The 14,341-nt window shown below is 49.4% G+C and overlaps 10 protein-coding genes across 10 annotated transcripts; 6 read left to right on the forward strand and 4 right to left on the reverse strand.

Moving 5' to 3' along the window:
• Positions 1–579: 579 nt before the first annotated feature.
• Positions 580–891, reverse strand: CPAR01_03310 (uncharacterized protein; the record flags this gene model as incomplete). The annotated part of the gene is made up of 2 exons (XM_060487597.1): positions 580–683; positions 735–891. The coding sequence occupies 2 exons, from the start codon at positions 889–891 to the stop codon at positions 580–582; spliced, it is 261 nt and encodes an 86-aa protein (XP_060354925.1).
• A 622-nt stretch (positions 892–1,513) lies between these two features.
• CPAR01_03311 (uncharacterized protein) lies at positions 1,514–3,347 on the reverse strand (the record flags this gene model as incomplete). Its single annotated transcript, XM_060487598.1, has 5 exons — positions 1,514–1,607; positions 1,663–2,831; positions 2,895–2,958; positions 3,023–3,157; positions 3,235–3,347. The coding sequence occupies 5 exons, from the start codon at positions 3,345–3,347 to the stop codon at positions 1,514–1,516; spliced, it is 1,575 nt and encodes a 524-aa protein (XP_060354926.1).
• A 1,812-nt stretch (positions 3,348–5,159) lies between these two features.
• On the forward strand, positions 5,160–5,666 carry CPAR01_03312 (uncharacterized protein; the record flags this gene model as incomplete). Its single annotated transcript, XM_060487599.1, has 1 exon — positions 5,160–5,666. The coding sequence occupies one exon, from the start codon at positions 5,160–5,162 to the stop codon at positions 5,664–5,666; it is 507 nt and encodes a 168-aa protein (XP_060354927.1).
• A 918-nt stretch (positions 5,667–6,584) lies between these two features.
• CPAR01_03313 (TAM domain methyltransferase) lies at positions 6,585–6,783 on the forward strand (the record flags this gene model as incomplete). Its single annotated transcript, XM_060487600.1, has 2 exons — positions 6,585–6,637; positions 6,684–6,783. 2 exons carry the CDS (start codon positions 6,585–6,587, stop codon positions 6,781–6,783), a joined length of 153 nt encoding a protein of 50 aa, XP_060354928.1.
• A 6-nt stretch (positions 6,784–6,789) lies between these two features.
• CPAR01_03314 (TAM domain methyltransferase) lies at positions 6,790–7,213 on the forward strand (the record flags this gene model as incomplete). The annotated part of the gene is made up of 3 exons (XM_060487601.1): positions 6,790–6,879; positions 6,940–7,103; positions 7,153–7,213. 3 exons carry the CDS (start codon positions 6,790–6,792, stop codon positions 7,211–7,213), a joined length of 315 nt encoding a protein of 104 aa, XP_060354929.1.
• A 1,456-nt stretch (positions 7,214–8,669) lies between these two features.
• CPAR01_03315 (uncharacterized protein) lies at positions 8,670–9,267 on the forward strand (the record flags this gene model as incomplete). Its single annotated transcript, XM_060487602.1, has 2 exons — positions 8,670–9,191; positions 9,247–9,267. The coding sequence occupies 2 exons, from the start codon at positions 8,670–8,672 to the stop codon at positions 9,265–9,267; spliced, it is 543 nt and encodes a 180-aa protein (XP_060354930.1).
• Positions 9,268–9,558: 291 nt separating this feature from the next.
• CPAR01_03316 (uncharacterized protein) lies at positions 9,559–10,699 on the reverse strand (the record flags this gene model as incomplete). The annotated part of the gene is made up of 4 exons (XM_060487603.1): positions 9,559–9,967; positions 10,029–10,103; positions 10,178–10,411; positions 10,485–10,699. 4 exons carry the CDS (start codon positions 10,697–10,699, stop codon positions 9,559–9,561), a joined length of 933 nt encoding a protein of 310 aa, XP_060354931.1.
• Positions 10,700–12,029: 1,330 nt separating this feature from the next.
• CPAR01_03317 (riboflavin biosynthesis protein RibD domain-containing protein) lies at positions 12,030–12,590 on the forward strand (the record flags this gene model as incomplete). The annotated part of the gene is made up of 1 exon (XM_060487604.1): positions 12,030–12,590. The coding sequence occupies one exon, from the start codon at positions 12,030–12,032 to the stop codon at positions 12,588–12,590; it is 561 nt and encodes a 186-aa protein (XP_060354932.1).
• Positions 12,591–12,746: 156 nt separating this feature from the next.
• Positions 12,747–12,959, reverse strand: CPAR01_03318 (uncharacterized protein; the record flags this gene model as incomplete). The annotated part of the gene is made up of 1 exon (XM_060487605.1): positions 12,747–12,959. The coding sequence occupies one exon, from the start codon at positions 12,957–12,959 to the stop codon at positions 12,747–12,749; it is 213 nt and encodes a 70-aa protein (XP_060354933.1).
• A 335-nt stretch (positions 12,960–13,294) lies between these two features.
• On the forward strand, positions 13,295–14,311 carry CPAR01_03319 (AFUA_2G17970 family ergot alkaloid biosynthesis protein; the record flags this gene model as incomplete). The annotated part of the gene is made up of 3 exons (XM_060487606.1): positions 13,295–13,742; positions 13,794–13,993; positions 14,054–14,311. 3 exons carry the CDS (start codon positions 13,295–13,297, stop codon positions 14,309–14,311), a joined length of 906 nt encoding a protein of 301 aa, XP_060354934.1.
• Positions 14,312–14,341: the final 30 nt, after the last annotated feature.

Here is a 14,341-nt window from a genome sequence, read left to right on the forward strand (position 1 = left end):
CTGGACCTGGGTTGCTTTGAGAAGCAGGAGGGACTTGTCGGGCTTGGGAGTCTGGAGCTCTGAAGATCTCTCCTGATACTGGATGCCGGGGAACAGGAGCTACTTTATATGCCCTCAACTCCATCTCCCGCGACTACCTTATGCGGAGCTTCGCACCTGTTCATGATCGAGATGGGCGCGCCTCACGCGCCGGGAGGGTTGCTGGGCCAAGCCTTGGCTGTCGTTGTTTGCTTCAGTCCCTCTCTCAGTTTGCAATGCGTCGCAGGGCCAGGGCCAGCATCGACCATTGGTGTCCACCAACGGTGTAGCAGTGCGACTCGAAAGCTTGGCCCGAGCCCCATTTCGGCCAGTGCATGGCTTCTTGACGCCTGCCATCTAGTGCCATTGACCAGTCAGACGAGTGCAAAACCAGGAACGTCGGTCTTCGAAGAGGAAGCTGGGACGGCTGAAGCAAGTTTCCCCAATTTGTCCTGCAGATTGACTAGCCCACTATAGCACCTCGGCCCGCACCGGTCTCCGTTTGTGCAGCTGATATTGAGTTGTCAAAACTCTTGGATGTCTTAGGGAATCGTCGAGGGGTCAGCAACGGCCACGGCCTGCGCGGATGACAGCTGTAGGTGAAGTCTGGAGTTGGAAGTGATCATCCTGACTCTGATAGTGACCCCATGGCGTCATGATGCAACTTGATAGGCCCGGCAGTTCGCAGTAAATCTCGGGACCGGGGGGGCGCCTACCAAGCCACCAACCTGTCATTGAGTCCCGTGGCAGCTGAGGGTTGCGTTGACCGGCTCCCAGACGGGGCCAACGTGACATCGCCCCGGGGATGTCGGCCGATTGAAGGTAAGCATATCGGCGTCGAATCCCAAATCGTAACGGAGTTCTGCCGCTCATCGCGGGGTAATCGAGGCACTTGTGATAGGAGTTTGGGGATTGGGTCTCACGAAGAACACGTGGGTTGCGAGCCGAACATTGACCTTCCACTTTGACGGTGGAGTCCCGCCCCCAAGAGCTTGAGGGTGGGAGCTATGAATAATGATGTATGACCGCCGGGCGGTAAAGCAGCTTGGCAAGAGGAATCATTTGCTTAACTGGCGTAATTGATGGCCTCTTTGGGAGTTAGCTGAAAGTTAATCAGCGGGACCCGCCGAAAGCTTCGCATTGATTACATACTACAGGACAAAAAAAGAGTAATACGCGGTTTTGATTATGATATTGATAAGTTGCGCAATAGACAAGAGGTGGTTTTACTGAGTTTCACCTCATAGTCTTTGCGAGTTGCAAGTCAGGTTACGGTGGGGCTTTAATGAAATCCGGAACCAGACAAGAAGTTTCTTTTGTGGAGGTTTCACTCGTCCACAAAGAATCCAGAGCAGCGATGTCAATGTCGAGTGAGAAATAGTCCTCAAATAGCTCGCCACCATCAACAATTGGAAACCATATTCTGTCTCATTGTAGTAGACGTACTTCAACACAACGTATGCTTCCAATCCCACTTTAATGGCTCTACTCACCCTCAACCAATGATACTCTTAATGTCGAGTTCGATTGATGGAACTGCACTCGAGTCACCAGGCATCACAAACGTAATGTTCCAGAATTCAAATCCACTGCCTGATGTTAGTACCAAGTTCCGAGGGACTTTGGGAGATTGAGTGAACTCACTGAATAATTGAACAGGTACCGCCGACAAGGCCACAGAATCCAATTCCCGGCTGTGGATTCACCGAACCACTAACGCTAACTTGTATACCTTCAAGATCGTCTAACCCAGAGATATCTCTCTTCCCACCAAGTGAATTGGAGCTCACAAGAAATGTAAAAATACTGGTAGAATTACCGCGGGGGTATGACAGGCTGAGATGCCCAGGACTCACATCCACATTCAAAGCCTCTTCAGTACCATGGAGAACGGCATAGCCGACGCTGCCGTCGTTCCTAACCCACTGCACCACCGCAGTAGACCATTGAGAAGGATCTTCGCGAGGACCACCGAGTGTATCCTCATCATAAGACTCGGCTCCAATAGTGAGGTTGGCCGACAGCCAGGTCGTGATATTTCGGGGAACGGAATCGTGAGGGGGCGAGAAAGCGGCAGTCTCATACATGTGCTCACCAGGGAAAACGCTAAGCTTCTCCACAACGTCCGATGGTACAAGAGCATCATGGAAAGGTGCCAAAACAGAGATGAGCGGCGCGTATTCGAAGTCGTCTGCATGCGCCATGCTCCAGGTCTGTGAGATGCCAGGGGCCCTGTCTTTACCGACGAGAGACCAGATGTAGATGTTGATTATGGCGACATATTGGTTCATGTCGAAACCGTAAGTCCTATCCCATGGTCCGGCGACGTTGCGGAGGTTGGCATTGTACATGGCAGCAATGGATTCCCAAATGGCTTTGATCATGCGACCACCATGCTGGCCCATCAGTGACGAGTCAGATGGCATGTACTTGGCCCATAGGGTAAGCGAATAGATGCTGACGCCTGCGTACGTTGGGCTGTTAAATTCAGAGAGTGTGCCGTTGCGGTCAAACAAGTCTAAGATCTCTTGGGCGTACATTTCGCCGGCAGCTGTCATGTTTGAGTCGTTGAGTGTACGACCTGTCCACCCGGTAGCAATGGCGCGCATGATGGCCGGGTTGCTGTAAGAAGGGTAGAGATTGTCGTCATCAACTCCACCAACACGGTAGCTGTCTCCGATGGTGTTGTTGTACATGCTCTCAAGAATAAGATCCTGTACGTCGCTTGAAAGAAGATGCCTAAACTCTTCATAAATGACGATGAGAGTTGTGCCAATGAAACCTCGCCAATTAGGGTCCCAAGTATTGTAAATCTTCAGAAAACGGTCAGCGTCACAATCGAAACTTGGTATCTGCGCGAGGGGAAAGATACTTACGCTCTTGGGATACGCCGCTGTACCAACAGTTGGCTCCTCTGGATAAACAGTGTAGTCGCCATACCTGGATGAAACTTTGTCGTAAGTTGAAATTCATCTTGAGACTGTTGATAGCAGAGGGCACTAACCATTGTTCCTCGGGAATTTTCTTTTGATCTCGGATTACGTTCTTGATGATCTTGGTGGCATGAGCCACATCGTCGCCGATGTTACGCTGCAGGAGACCAGCTGCGTACCAGACTGAGGAAGTGTCTCGTGCTTTCCTGCCGCAAGTGGGTAGTAGAAGAAATGAAGATAGCCGGCTGCAGGGTCATAGATCTTATCTAAGAAGTCCATGGACTCGGTGAACAAGTCCTTTGTGAAGTCCGATAGCTCAACTGCAGTAGCCCGCTGCTTCAGGCCCAAGGCGCTGAGCAAGCCTACCGCAACGAGACTCTTTGTCGACAGCCACATTTTGATGAAGACAATATCCCAATCTCTTTTGGGACGTGGATGAGAACAGCGTGTTGGAATATTATTGCTACAAATCCGTTTAACTCCTCAACTTCACTTATAAATAATGCTTGAATCCGGCAAAGACCGGTACAGCAGTATCACAGGCCAGTGCCGGCTTCGGCGAGAGCGAGTCGTTTTCATGAGCGAACATCTCGGATCGTCTCCTCATAGTACATGCTATTGTTACTCCAGAGAGGGGGCCTTGTGGAGGCGTAGTGAATGGTGGGAGATCGTCCTTGGCTGGTGACGTGCCGATCTCGACGTTCCGACTAGCCTCTGTGTGCCTGTGCCGGTTCGTAGTGCGATTGTACATGCATGCCGTTTAACCGAGAAAGCCATGATAGTAATCATGGGTTTTCTCGTCCTAAGGTAGCTTGGAATCCTGCGATCGGCAGATAATGCTCGGACTCCCGCATAGAAATACCGGTTTGATACACCGGGCGGTTCCGGGCCGGTTGCCCGATCGGTGGGAAGCCCGAACCAGTCTTCTCAACATGAACCACTACCGGCATTCAATAAGCCGGTAGATAGAAAGCCCTTGAATCAGCGGTGGACCTATATTCAAAATCAACAGTTTGAATCGATTTTGTTAATTGATTGCACTAATATGGAAAAGAAGGAGGTATCTGGCAATTTTCTTCTCGCCGACTCTGGACAGGCCAATGTCCGGGAACGCCAAGCTGTCCAGTCGGTCTCTGTGGACTCTGCTCAAGTCACTCGACTGACCTAATCTAAGATTGCCAGAATTGGGAGCGATACACTCAGATCTGCCCTTTCCGCCGTTCGTTCGAGCATCTATCTGTCACAAGAATGAGGTTGCCTGGAGGAATTGCTAAACACGAGGAGAAGTAATACGGTAATAGACGTCCCACTTTAATGGCATTGTCAACCATCGTCGACAATCCACTTCATTTTCTGACATAGTTTAGGCACCTTGCAGTAGTATGAATGACTTCAGATACGGCTACAATAGTCAAGGCTGGGAGATTGGACATCGCATTTCGTTTTATTTTTTATCCGGTTCTGTGTGCGCTTTGGGGTGGTACGATTGATTGTACATGTAGAGATCACGCAACTCCCCACTATTGCGAGAGGAAGAAATACGCGACGCCTGAGCCAGTCAGGCAATTATCTCTTCCATCATCCATCCAAAAACATATAGTTTCAATCATGGACGTTGATGCCGAATTCGCTGCTTTTGTCATTGATGACTTCGGGCTGTCGGTACGGGTACAGGTGCCGAGCACCGTCGAGGGTCTGCCCCGATTCAACCAAGCATTTCTAGATCCATAGGAAAGAGCCTATGTGCAGCATATCGACTTCCATATCGTTCTACCAACGGTTAGTTACAAACGTATGAAGAAATTACAGAGCAGAAAGGGGGCAGCGGAGAATGACGCGATATTCACAAGAGCTATTGTGACTTTCCTTTGTCGGCTGGCCAAGTGGGAACGGCGACGGTACGGCCCTGGTATCAACCTGAAAATTGCGGTGGAGTCGCCAACGGATAGGCTAGTGGAGGAGATGGAGGAGGACGGCGAACTGAGAAGCACTCACAATCACCGGGTTGCGCCGATATAGCAAGTAAGAGACCACTTTCACTACCTGCGTTTTGACCACAGCCTCTTATCACCATCCGACTCGGGCCAGGCAAAGCTACCGTAGGTGCCATGTGTGTCTGAGTTCGAGTTCGACGGTGGGCCTGGTGGACGGAACTTTCACCCGGACGCAATTTCCGCCATCTCAAGTTCACTCTCATCAGCCAGAAAGATGGAATGGAGTTTTAGACTCCCGACTCGCCGGTTGACGCGTGCCCGCAAGCAAGTCAGATCTTCCCTTGGAAACGCTCTACTCAAGACATCGTTCCCGAGCCTCATTGTGTTCAGGATCAAGGTCGACGACAAAGATTCCATGGACGAAACTGACATTGTCGAATCATTGATGAGCGAGGATGAAGAGGAAGATACCTTGTCTCTAGGCGTTCGCTGCTTGTGTCAACTCCCAAACCTTCGGCGATTACATTTGAAAACACTCTGGACCTTGTCACCTGTAGCGTTTGGGTCTCTTGCAAACCAGTCAGATATCCATTATCCCTCTTTAGAGTATCTCCATATCGACTGCTCAATGACAACACCCGACGCTAAATACTTGCTTACCAGGGACCAAAGTAGAGCCTTAGCCGATGATAGTGGGTATGGCATCGAGCACGACGAGAAGATCGCCGCCTTCGATTCGGATGACTCCGACATATCTGATTTTCTGCCAGATTTTGAATGATCTAGACAAGCTGGCGAGTTTCCGGGACGATGGTTTAGATACACCCCCGAATCAGGAATCCTTGTAGCCTTGGCTACATCATTTCTCGGCGCTGTTGATAGGATGCCGTCATTACGTCGGATGGACATTCACTTGGCGGTACGTCAACGACAACGAGGGCGCCTTTAGATATGTTGTATTTTGCACCTCGAGAACCAAATTTAGGTGCAAGTCAGCTCGATGGTCGCGAAGCATGTGACGAGGAAAATGCAGGCCGTCCTAGGTGGTTCTTCCTTGGAGGACGCAAGTTTGACAAGCAATGGCATATCTCTGAAGAGTTACAGGAGGCGTGCAAAAGAAAGTCTGGCCTAGGGCGAGTTCATTTTGCTACAAATTGATTTGAGCAGAGTTCCAAGACCACAACATCTATCTCCATCTACTATTACATTAATCCTTCTACTAGTAAATCGCGTCATTTCCATGTCAGAGTGTTCAGACTCCTTCTATTAACGTGCCAGTAATCTAGACCTCTCACGGTTCACTGTGATATGTTGCCGCCGGAACCAGGTTACGTGCCTAGCTTTGTATCTGGCTCATCCCCAGATGCGCTGAGCTATGAATGTCTCTCATTCATGCAGAGAGCTTATTTCAGTACATGACAACTAGCTTTGGATGCGAAAAAATTGAACGTATAGCCTTCTTGCAGCGAACGATTATTGGTGGTTCTGGCCAAGGCAGGAATGCTCAATACCAGGTCCTGGGAATCGATCTTTCCGCAACCTGGTCAAATTAGTACGTTGTCAACCCGTTTTGGATTCGATTCTTCTGGTAAAGCGTAGCTGACTAGCTTTGGGCATGGGACCGAACGTGAAATTCGTGACAGATGACATTGGGAAGCCCTGGACTTATGACAAGCCGTTTGATTACATCCATAGCCGCATGCTGGCGTCTTCCACCGGCGATTGGGAGAATTACATACAGAAATGTTTTGAGTTAGTCAGGGTCAGCCTTACTCGTTGCCTTGCTAACAAATTCTAGCAACCTGAATGCTGGCGGGTATCCGGAACTCAATGAGTCCGACATCATTCCCACATCCGACGACGGATCGTTGAGGGAAGATTCCGCAATGTGTAATTAATCTAAAATGATCAAAGAAGCTGCTACGATATTTGGACGCCCATTAAGGGATGTTGTGGGACTAGCAGACCTGATGAAGGGCAATGGCTTCAGGGATGTCTACATCAAACGATATAGATGACCAACCAACGTATGACCTAGAGACCCTAGTCACTAGGAGTTAGGACTTTGGAATAATGAGAACATCACATCTGGGTGGGAAGGCTTCTGTATGGCGCCGTTCACGAGGGCGAGGAACTGGACGAGGGAAGAAGTTCCGCCGCTCATGGACCAGGTTCGCCATGAGTTCAACGACAAAAGTATTCATACATACTTAAACGTGTAAGCAGAAATTCTGAATCTCAGATAGACCCTTGCTAACAGTGCTCAGATGGTCGATTCACGGCAGGAAGCCTACGGCAGAAGCGATAGGGTTTGAGGATGGCGACTGAGTGATTTGGGTAGTTGAGAATAATTCAGCTGCCAATGCTGGTCTCTTTCCGTTCTCATTTTCGGACTTATGATCACTCTCTCAAGTACAAAACCGAATTGCGGCAGTTTTAGGCCGTAAAAGCTGCTGCGTGGGTTGCTAGTTGAGATTAAATTCAAGCCTGCATCTATAACGCAGTTCTGTTACATGTTGAGTCGTTTCAGACGGAGTTCTGACGAAGTTCTTCTGATAATTGCGCAGAAATATGTCCTAAACTTTCTTTCCTTGCTCAAGTATCAGACTCTCTTTGCGGTCTTTGCTCACTGGCCCCTCTGTTCGCTAGTTGCACTGTCCTCATTGTCCACCTACAGCAACTTTGGTACTTGAGGCTGAGTGCTCAGTAACATTGTAAAAGCGAATCCCACATGATTCCGGACCATAGCAAATCTATTGTGCCCATTGATCTCATCGAACTTGTATCGTGTGGTCCTCTGGAATACCTATCTGATTGGGTTTCAAACAGAACATGCTGTGGCGCCTTTCTGTCAAGCTTGAATAAAGCATCTGGGGACTGAATGGTCTCGGTTCAGACTGCCGTCTCGGAGACTTGGTTGTCTGAACCTTATTGGATATATGCTTTTCGTCCAGTGTCGCAGCCTTGGCGGCTTCTTCCCGTCTGGGATGCGATACGTTCCCAAGTCAAAGTATATTCCGTGTGTCTCTTTTTCGGGGAATTTGAGCAAACGCCCTTCCGATGTCGACATGCTCATGCGGGCTTTCTTTAGTCCCAACGCTGCGGTTCCGATATCCTCGGATTCCCCGATTTATGCTTGGAGCGATCATTCTCCAGCGTCCTGTAGCTGGTCGTCCTTGCAGCTCGACGCCCGCCAATGACATGCGGTCCTGGGTTTCATCCTAAAACAACTTGCTCTGCTATCATCTGAAGTCAATTCCTCTTGGGTGTTCCCCAACGGACATTAGAGTTGGTGATTTTCCGCTGATCGCAGGGAATGTCTTGGCATTGGCCCACCCCCGGAAACTGCAGACGAGTCGGAGTGTAAGCCAGATGACTCGCCTGATGCTGCTGACGACAGCTTCATTGACCAGATGAGCCCGAGGCTGTATGATCAAGTCAAGATTACACTATCACTGATTGTCGGAACCTTCTAGCCAAGTGAACTAGGTTTGACTGCGACGTTTACATTGTCTGAGATGCCGCTTCGTCAGGGACCACCTCACGAGGCCGGCCACTACGCATCTGAGTTGCTGACTCTTCAGCATCTCTTTTCGATCAAAGAAGATGAGTATAAAACCGTTGGTAAATCCAACTGCATTCCATATTCTATCCCGGTCGTCGCACCACCCAATCATTACTTTACTGTCTCTTCCACAACATCCGACAGGATTCGGATCTCTATCACTTTACTTACTTAATCTCATAAGACAATCATTCAACCTAACTCCTTGAAACGTTCAAGATGCGCCTTACACTCGCTTTACTTCTCTTCTTGGTCGTTCTCACTGTGGCTCTTCCAGTAGCCAATCCCGCCAATAATAAATCCTCCACCACCAAGGCAACTACGAAGGCAACCACTAAAGCACCCACTAAGGCAACAAACACAAAGCCATCTTCTGATAAGAAGAAACTTGAGAAGGGCATCAAGGATAATCTTAAAGCCGGCGACAAGGAGATCTCTGCCACTGAGAAGGCACAGAACGCTGCGAAGAAGAACGACGCCAAGGGCCTGAAGAAGGACGAAAAGAAGATCAATAGCGCGTTGGACGAGGCAACCAAGGATCGTCAGAAGAACCAAAAGATCGCTGGTAATAAGGACCCTGCCCTGACCAAGGGACTGGGAAAGGTCGAGAATGCGCAGAAGGGTGCGAAGCAGACAGTCAATGGCTTGACTGGCGACCCTAAGAAGGATAAGGGGTCGTTGGATAAGCTCGATGCTACGTTCAAGAAGGGCAAGAAGACTAATGAGGAGAACCTTAAGGAGGTAAGTTATACCGATCATGATACCTCGGCATTTCTGACTAACGCCGCTCAATCAGGCCAAGAAGAACTTCAACTAGTCCCATGGCATTGACTGTGATAGGTTCAAATGCTTGGTCTATCATTGCAGAAGACATGCAAAGTCCCTGAATTATTTAGTTACAAAGGGATCAGAGAGAAGCATCAGTTGGGAAGCAATTAGATCAATTTTATAGGCACAATGAATCCACTGGACACTCAAAGAAGATTCGTGGAAAATTATTTTGAAGCTATATCCATCCGTTACCCAAGTGCTCTTGATATATGACGCAGATGGCTCTCCATATGAAAGCCATTCATCTTCAACTGCATTGATATACCGTGAGAGGTATTCAAAACGTTCCTTGAAAGTACTCCGCAACCTGGGGTGGGAGCTGGCGATACGCTTCAAGCTTTGCATCGACGATAAGATCTTCAAGAGTTGCCTTCTCGTATCCTTGGACCTCCCAGATATCGGTCCCAACCATTTTAGCTTGCTGGCCAGTGCCCCATATCTTACGGCAGTACCAAGCCAGGGTGAAGAGACTACCTGATTTGAGCCCTTCTTCGACTTCGGAATTGACTCTCTCAAGACTCAAGGAGGAGAGACGAGGAGGAAAGCCGTGCTTCTTTTCCAACGTGGTAGCAACATGTTCTCCAGTGACCTTCAACTCTGAAATTGAGATTGACCTATTTTGAAGCTGAGCAATTGGTGTCGAAGCGAAGATAGCAGCATATGCCGCGGCCACGTAATTTCTAGTGCTAATCATCACATTGTTAAGCATTCGAATTTGCTCAGATTTCAGCATCAGCCGCGACTTACCATAAGTCCACAACCTCCTTGGCACTGTTTCCCGAGTATACAATTCTGTTACCGAGCAAGTCTACACCCATGCCACTGTTATGTCGATATTCTAGTCAGCCGAGATGAAGTTCAAAGGTTGAAACGCAAGCAATAGAGGGTGATCTTACGGAGTGTTCAGTGCAAACTCTGCAAAGTTTCCAAGCAGTACCAGCGACGTTGGTATACCAGCGGCGATAGAAGCTTCCTCAACTTGGCGCTTAGCCTTGTTGACGCCGATTTTCAACCCTTGTTCGTCGTATCGACCCGCGAGCTCCGACGGCGAAAACAACTTGACTTCCGTCTTGGGTATGGCCCTGATAAAGGCATGCTGTCGCTCAACGCCTTCGTGCCCGACGAGGGAGCTGTAAGACTGTCAGAGCGTCTGGTCGGGATGGGCTGGACCCGAATGATATCTCGAGGCCGAGAAGTACTTACATTACGATGTCAATGTCGTGTAGGGCATCAACGAGGGCTTTCTCGTCGTTGACATCCACCTCCACACTGGTGACGGAGGCGGGCAGGCTTGAGATATCGGATCCTGGTCGGTAAATGATTCGAATTGGTGCCCCTGATGCGATCAAGGCTTCGGTTATCTTCGAACTTGCCCAGCCTCGATGCCCATAAATGGCGATACGATTGAAAGACGGCATACTGGGACTGAAAGATGAGAATTGACAATATTATCTGGCTGAGTAGTTTAGGGAGGTATGTGATGGGGTTAGTTACCTGGATAGCCGAATTAGAGGCAGCAAGGCAACTTACTTTATCTATCAGTTTACCAGCGTACATCTGTGTTTCAAAGCATTCACCTGGGTTACCATCTGTGAGATCTGACTAGAAGTAAGATTGGTCATTCTTGGTGGTGGGACTATGGAGAAGTTTCCAGTCTCTTATTAACGAAAACGAGGTGCATTAGCCGCCGTGCCACCTCCGTCATGGTAGATGATGATTCCCATGCATCCGACATCCCCGCTCGCTGTGTCACCAGCAGGAACAGCGGTTTCCCAACCGTATCTGTGGAACGAGACTGATTCAATTGGTCAGCCTTGGGTGCAAATAACCATAGCCGGTTCTGAGCAAATTTTGCCTCTGTATACTAATGAGGAACAGTGGGTGCATTCCGTCGATTAATAATTTGCAGGCATTAGTCAAGATGACACTACCCGGGCGTGTTTGCTTCCGATGGACTGTAGTCTCCATTCCACTTGGCCGAAGGTAGGTCAGAGTCATCATAATCTACTGTATGTAAAGTAGTTAACAGCCGGGGTTTTGTTCAGCAAAGAGGGCATTAAATATTCAAGTTATTGAGATTTGTTTTCTCAAGGTCATCCTGGTAGAAATGCAGACGTCAAGAGGATGAGATACAAGGAGAGTCGACGACAACTGTAGTATAGTAGAAATGCGAACGATTTTTATGTTATGTAGTCCATCAGTAATTCACGAAGAATGAAAGTCGGCCGATAATCGGGCTTCCAACGTTGCGATTTCGGTCGTGCAAGTTTCACGAGCCACAAGAAGATTACACATCATTAAACAACCCTTCGCTGTCCGCCAAGGTGAAACGGCCACGACTAGAGTCATCTCTCACCGAGTTCTTCACCTTAGACAGTATAGGAAATCTCAGGTAAGCATGCCTAGTACGTTCCGGATTTCCTCCCACTCAGTCTCCCATCCGGCAGCGGCAGCCGAGTGTAAGCTACGGCCGCCTTCGCATCGCCGCGGTCCGCTTCGCAAATCAGCGGAGGCCGCGCACGAACGGTTGGAGGAAATGACATCACATGGCACCCTAAGACTCGGATGTCCGTTTGTCGTGCTAAGGATGGCATCTGATTCAGCGTCTCTTTGCCAATGTTTTCGAGTTGGCAGGTGATGAGAGATCAGATTGTGATCGTGCATTTATAAGGAGTCTCCCCTCATTCCTAACTAGAAAGCAAGTGCATCGTGATAGTGTCCTACGCAGTTTGACGTCTATACTTCAAGATGAAAGAACCGCAGCGACGTTTACGATACAATGTCGCCATATCACTCGATGGCTTCATCGCGCCTCCAGATGGGTCAACAGATTGGATCGTACAAGACGACAACATCGACTCTCAAGCACTTTATGCCCAGTTCGACACGTTTGTTATGGGCGAGCAAAACCCTCTACGACGATACCCAAAGCAGAAACTGGTTGTTGGTAGCAGGACTCAGAGGAGCGACGATCACCCGAGTGTGACTATCGTATCGCACAACTTCACCGGCTACGTGGCGGACCTCAAGAACGTGGAGGGCCGGGATATCTGGCTCATGGGCGGCGGGCAGCTGGCGGGGCCGTGTCTGGATGCGGGGATCCTAGATTCCGTTGAGACCGCGATCATGCCCGTGATGCTGAGGAAAGGAATCAGAATGCTGCCGGACTCGGCGCTCACGCCGCTTGGGGGATTCAAGTTGGAATTGGTGGATTGCAAAAAGTTGGACACGAGTGGCATTGTGAACTGCAAGTGCAATGTCAGCAGGGGAATGGCTGCGTCTCTGGGTGAAGCATTATCATTCTGTTGAAGGGAGGCAGTGGACATGAAAAAGGTTCCGATATACCCTCACGCGGTGAAACTCCCTCAACCATCGTGCAAAGTTATTGTTCAAAAGTTACTTGAGTTGCTTGGAGGCGGAAGAATGTTATTTTGACTTCAAAATTTTGTAACTCATTCAGTGTCTTTATGTTCCCCATGCGCCTGCCTGTCTATGATTTCTTGGTAGAAATGAAGAAGCCTTGTGCGACCTGGAAGTACTAGACCTTGTGGTAGTCTGTTGTGGAGCACCACCATCAAACAAGTCGGCTGTTGGTAATGTCGAGATGAGATTGGCAACAGAAACCTTCGCAACCAACAGCGCCCCTGAAGCCTGCATCTGCAGAAATGACGTGAACATATTTGGCGTGTTGAGGGGTAAGTGAAAAACAAACGAGTCGTTCCGTCGGTGCCAAATCTGTCCGAGCGCGTGCCTTCATCCCTCGAAGACCACTAGCAAGATTTTTAATCTTGCGCAGAACGATCTGGGAAGACAACGTCCAAAGGATTCAAGTTCGCGTTTTAGTCGAACGAATGCTTAAATCCGTAGCGCAAACACCATCTTACCTCCGCTATTTCCTCACCATTGACTTCAATTTGTTCTAAGGTAGGGGTGCACTGCGCCTAAATACCTCAGCTCGTGACCATCATTACTTCAAATCGATTGAGCAACTATCGAACTCTTTGAAAATCAAGATGGCATTAAATCAATTCAAAAAAGTCTTGATTCTGGGAGGTACCGGGAAAGTCGGCCGTCAGATCACAAAACTCTTCGCGACGACATCTACACTCACTTTTCAAGCCTCCCGAAACGGAGCTGTCACCACGGAGCCGGAGGCCGGCAATGTCAAGCCTATTGCCTTCGATTGGGGGAACGAAGGGACATGGACGGCCGCGCTAGACCTTGGCGCGACAAGCATCTTTCTGGTGGCTCCGCCGGTCATGGACATGCTCCCACCGATGCAGGCTTTCATCGACCAAGCACGGCGGCAGGGCCCGACCACTAGATTTGTGCTGCTGAGCGGGAGCCTCACAGAACCTGACATTAACGGTTACGCGATGGGCCGACCGCATGCGTACTTGAAGGAACTTGGCGACATGGGCCAGATAGAATGGGCTGCGCTGAGGCCGACGTGGTTTCAACGTGAGAATCTGGACTGTGCCCTGAGAGAAAGCCAATGAGCTAACATAAAAGAAGAAAACTTCGCGGAACAAGACAATCACCGGCTAGCGATTCGGAGTGAAAGCACGATTTACTCCGCTACGGCGGATGGAAAACTTCCTTGGGTCGCAGCGGAGGACATTGCGGCCTGTGCATTCCAGCTACTCACCCAAGAAGATGCGCCAAATGACGAGTATCTCATTTTTGGCCCTGAGCTGCTCGGCTACGATGACGTGAGTACCATAAGCCGGTCTGAACCCATATAACGATATTTTTTCTAAAGCACATAATAGATCGCAGCTATACTCTCCGAAGTTTTGGGTCGAAAGATTGTTCACAAACGTCTCTCGGTGCAGGGACTTGTTGAGCGTTACGTCGCTCAGGGCATGCCGCGGGACTACGCGGAGATGATGGGCGGGTTGGACACGGCTATCAAGAACGGGAGTGAGAACCGGACGAACAGTGTCGTCCTTGCGGTGACTGGAAAGCAGCCAAGGAAGTTCCGTGAGTTTGCAGAGAGAAACAAGGCAGTCTGGGCGCAAGATGTCTGAAAGCATGTTCACAACAGGGGGCTCTTCAGG

The sequence above is a fragment of the Colletotrichum paranaense genome (genome assembly GCF_030867605.1).
Source record: "Colletotrichum paranaense strain IMI 384185 chromosome Unknown Scaffold_2.1, whole genome shotgun sequence".
Taxonomy (NCBI): domain Eukaryota; kingdom Fungi; phylum Ascomycota; class Sordariomycetes; order Glomerellales; family Glomerellaceae; genus Colletotrichum; species Colletotrichum paranaense.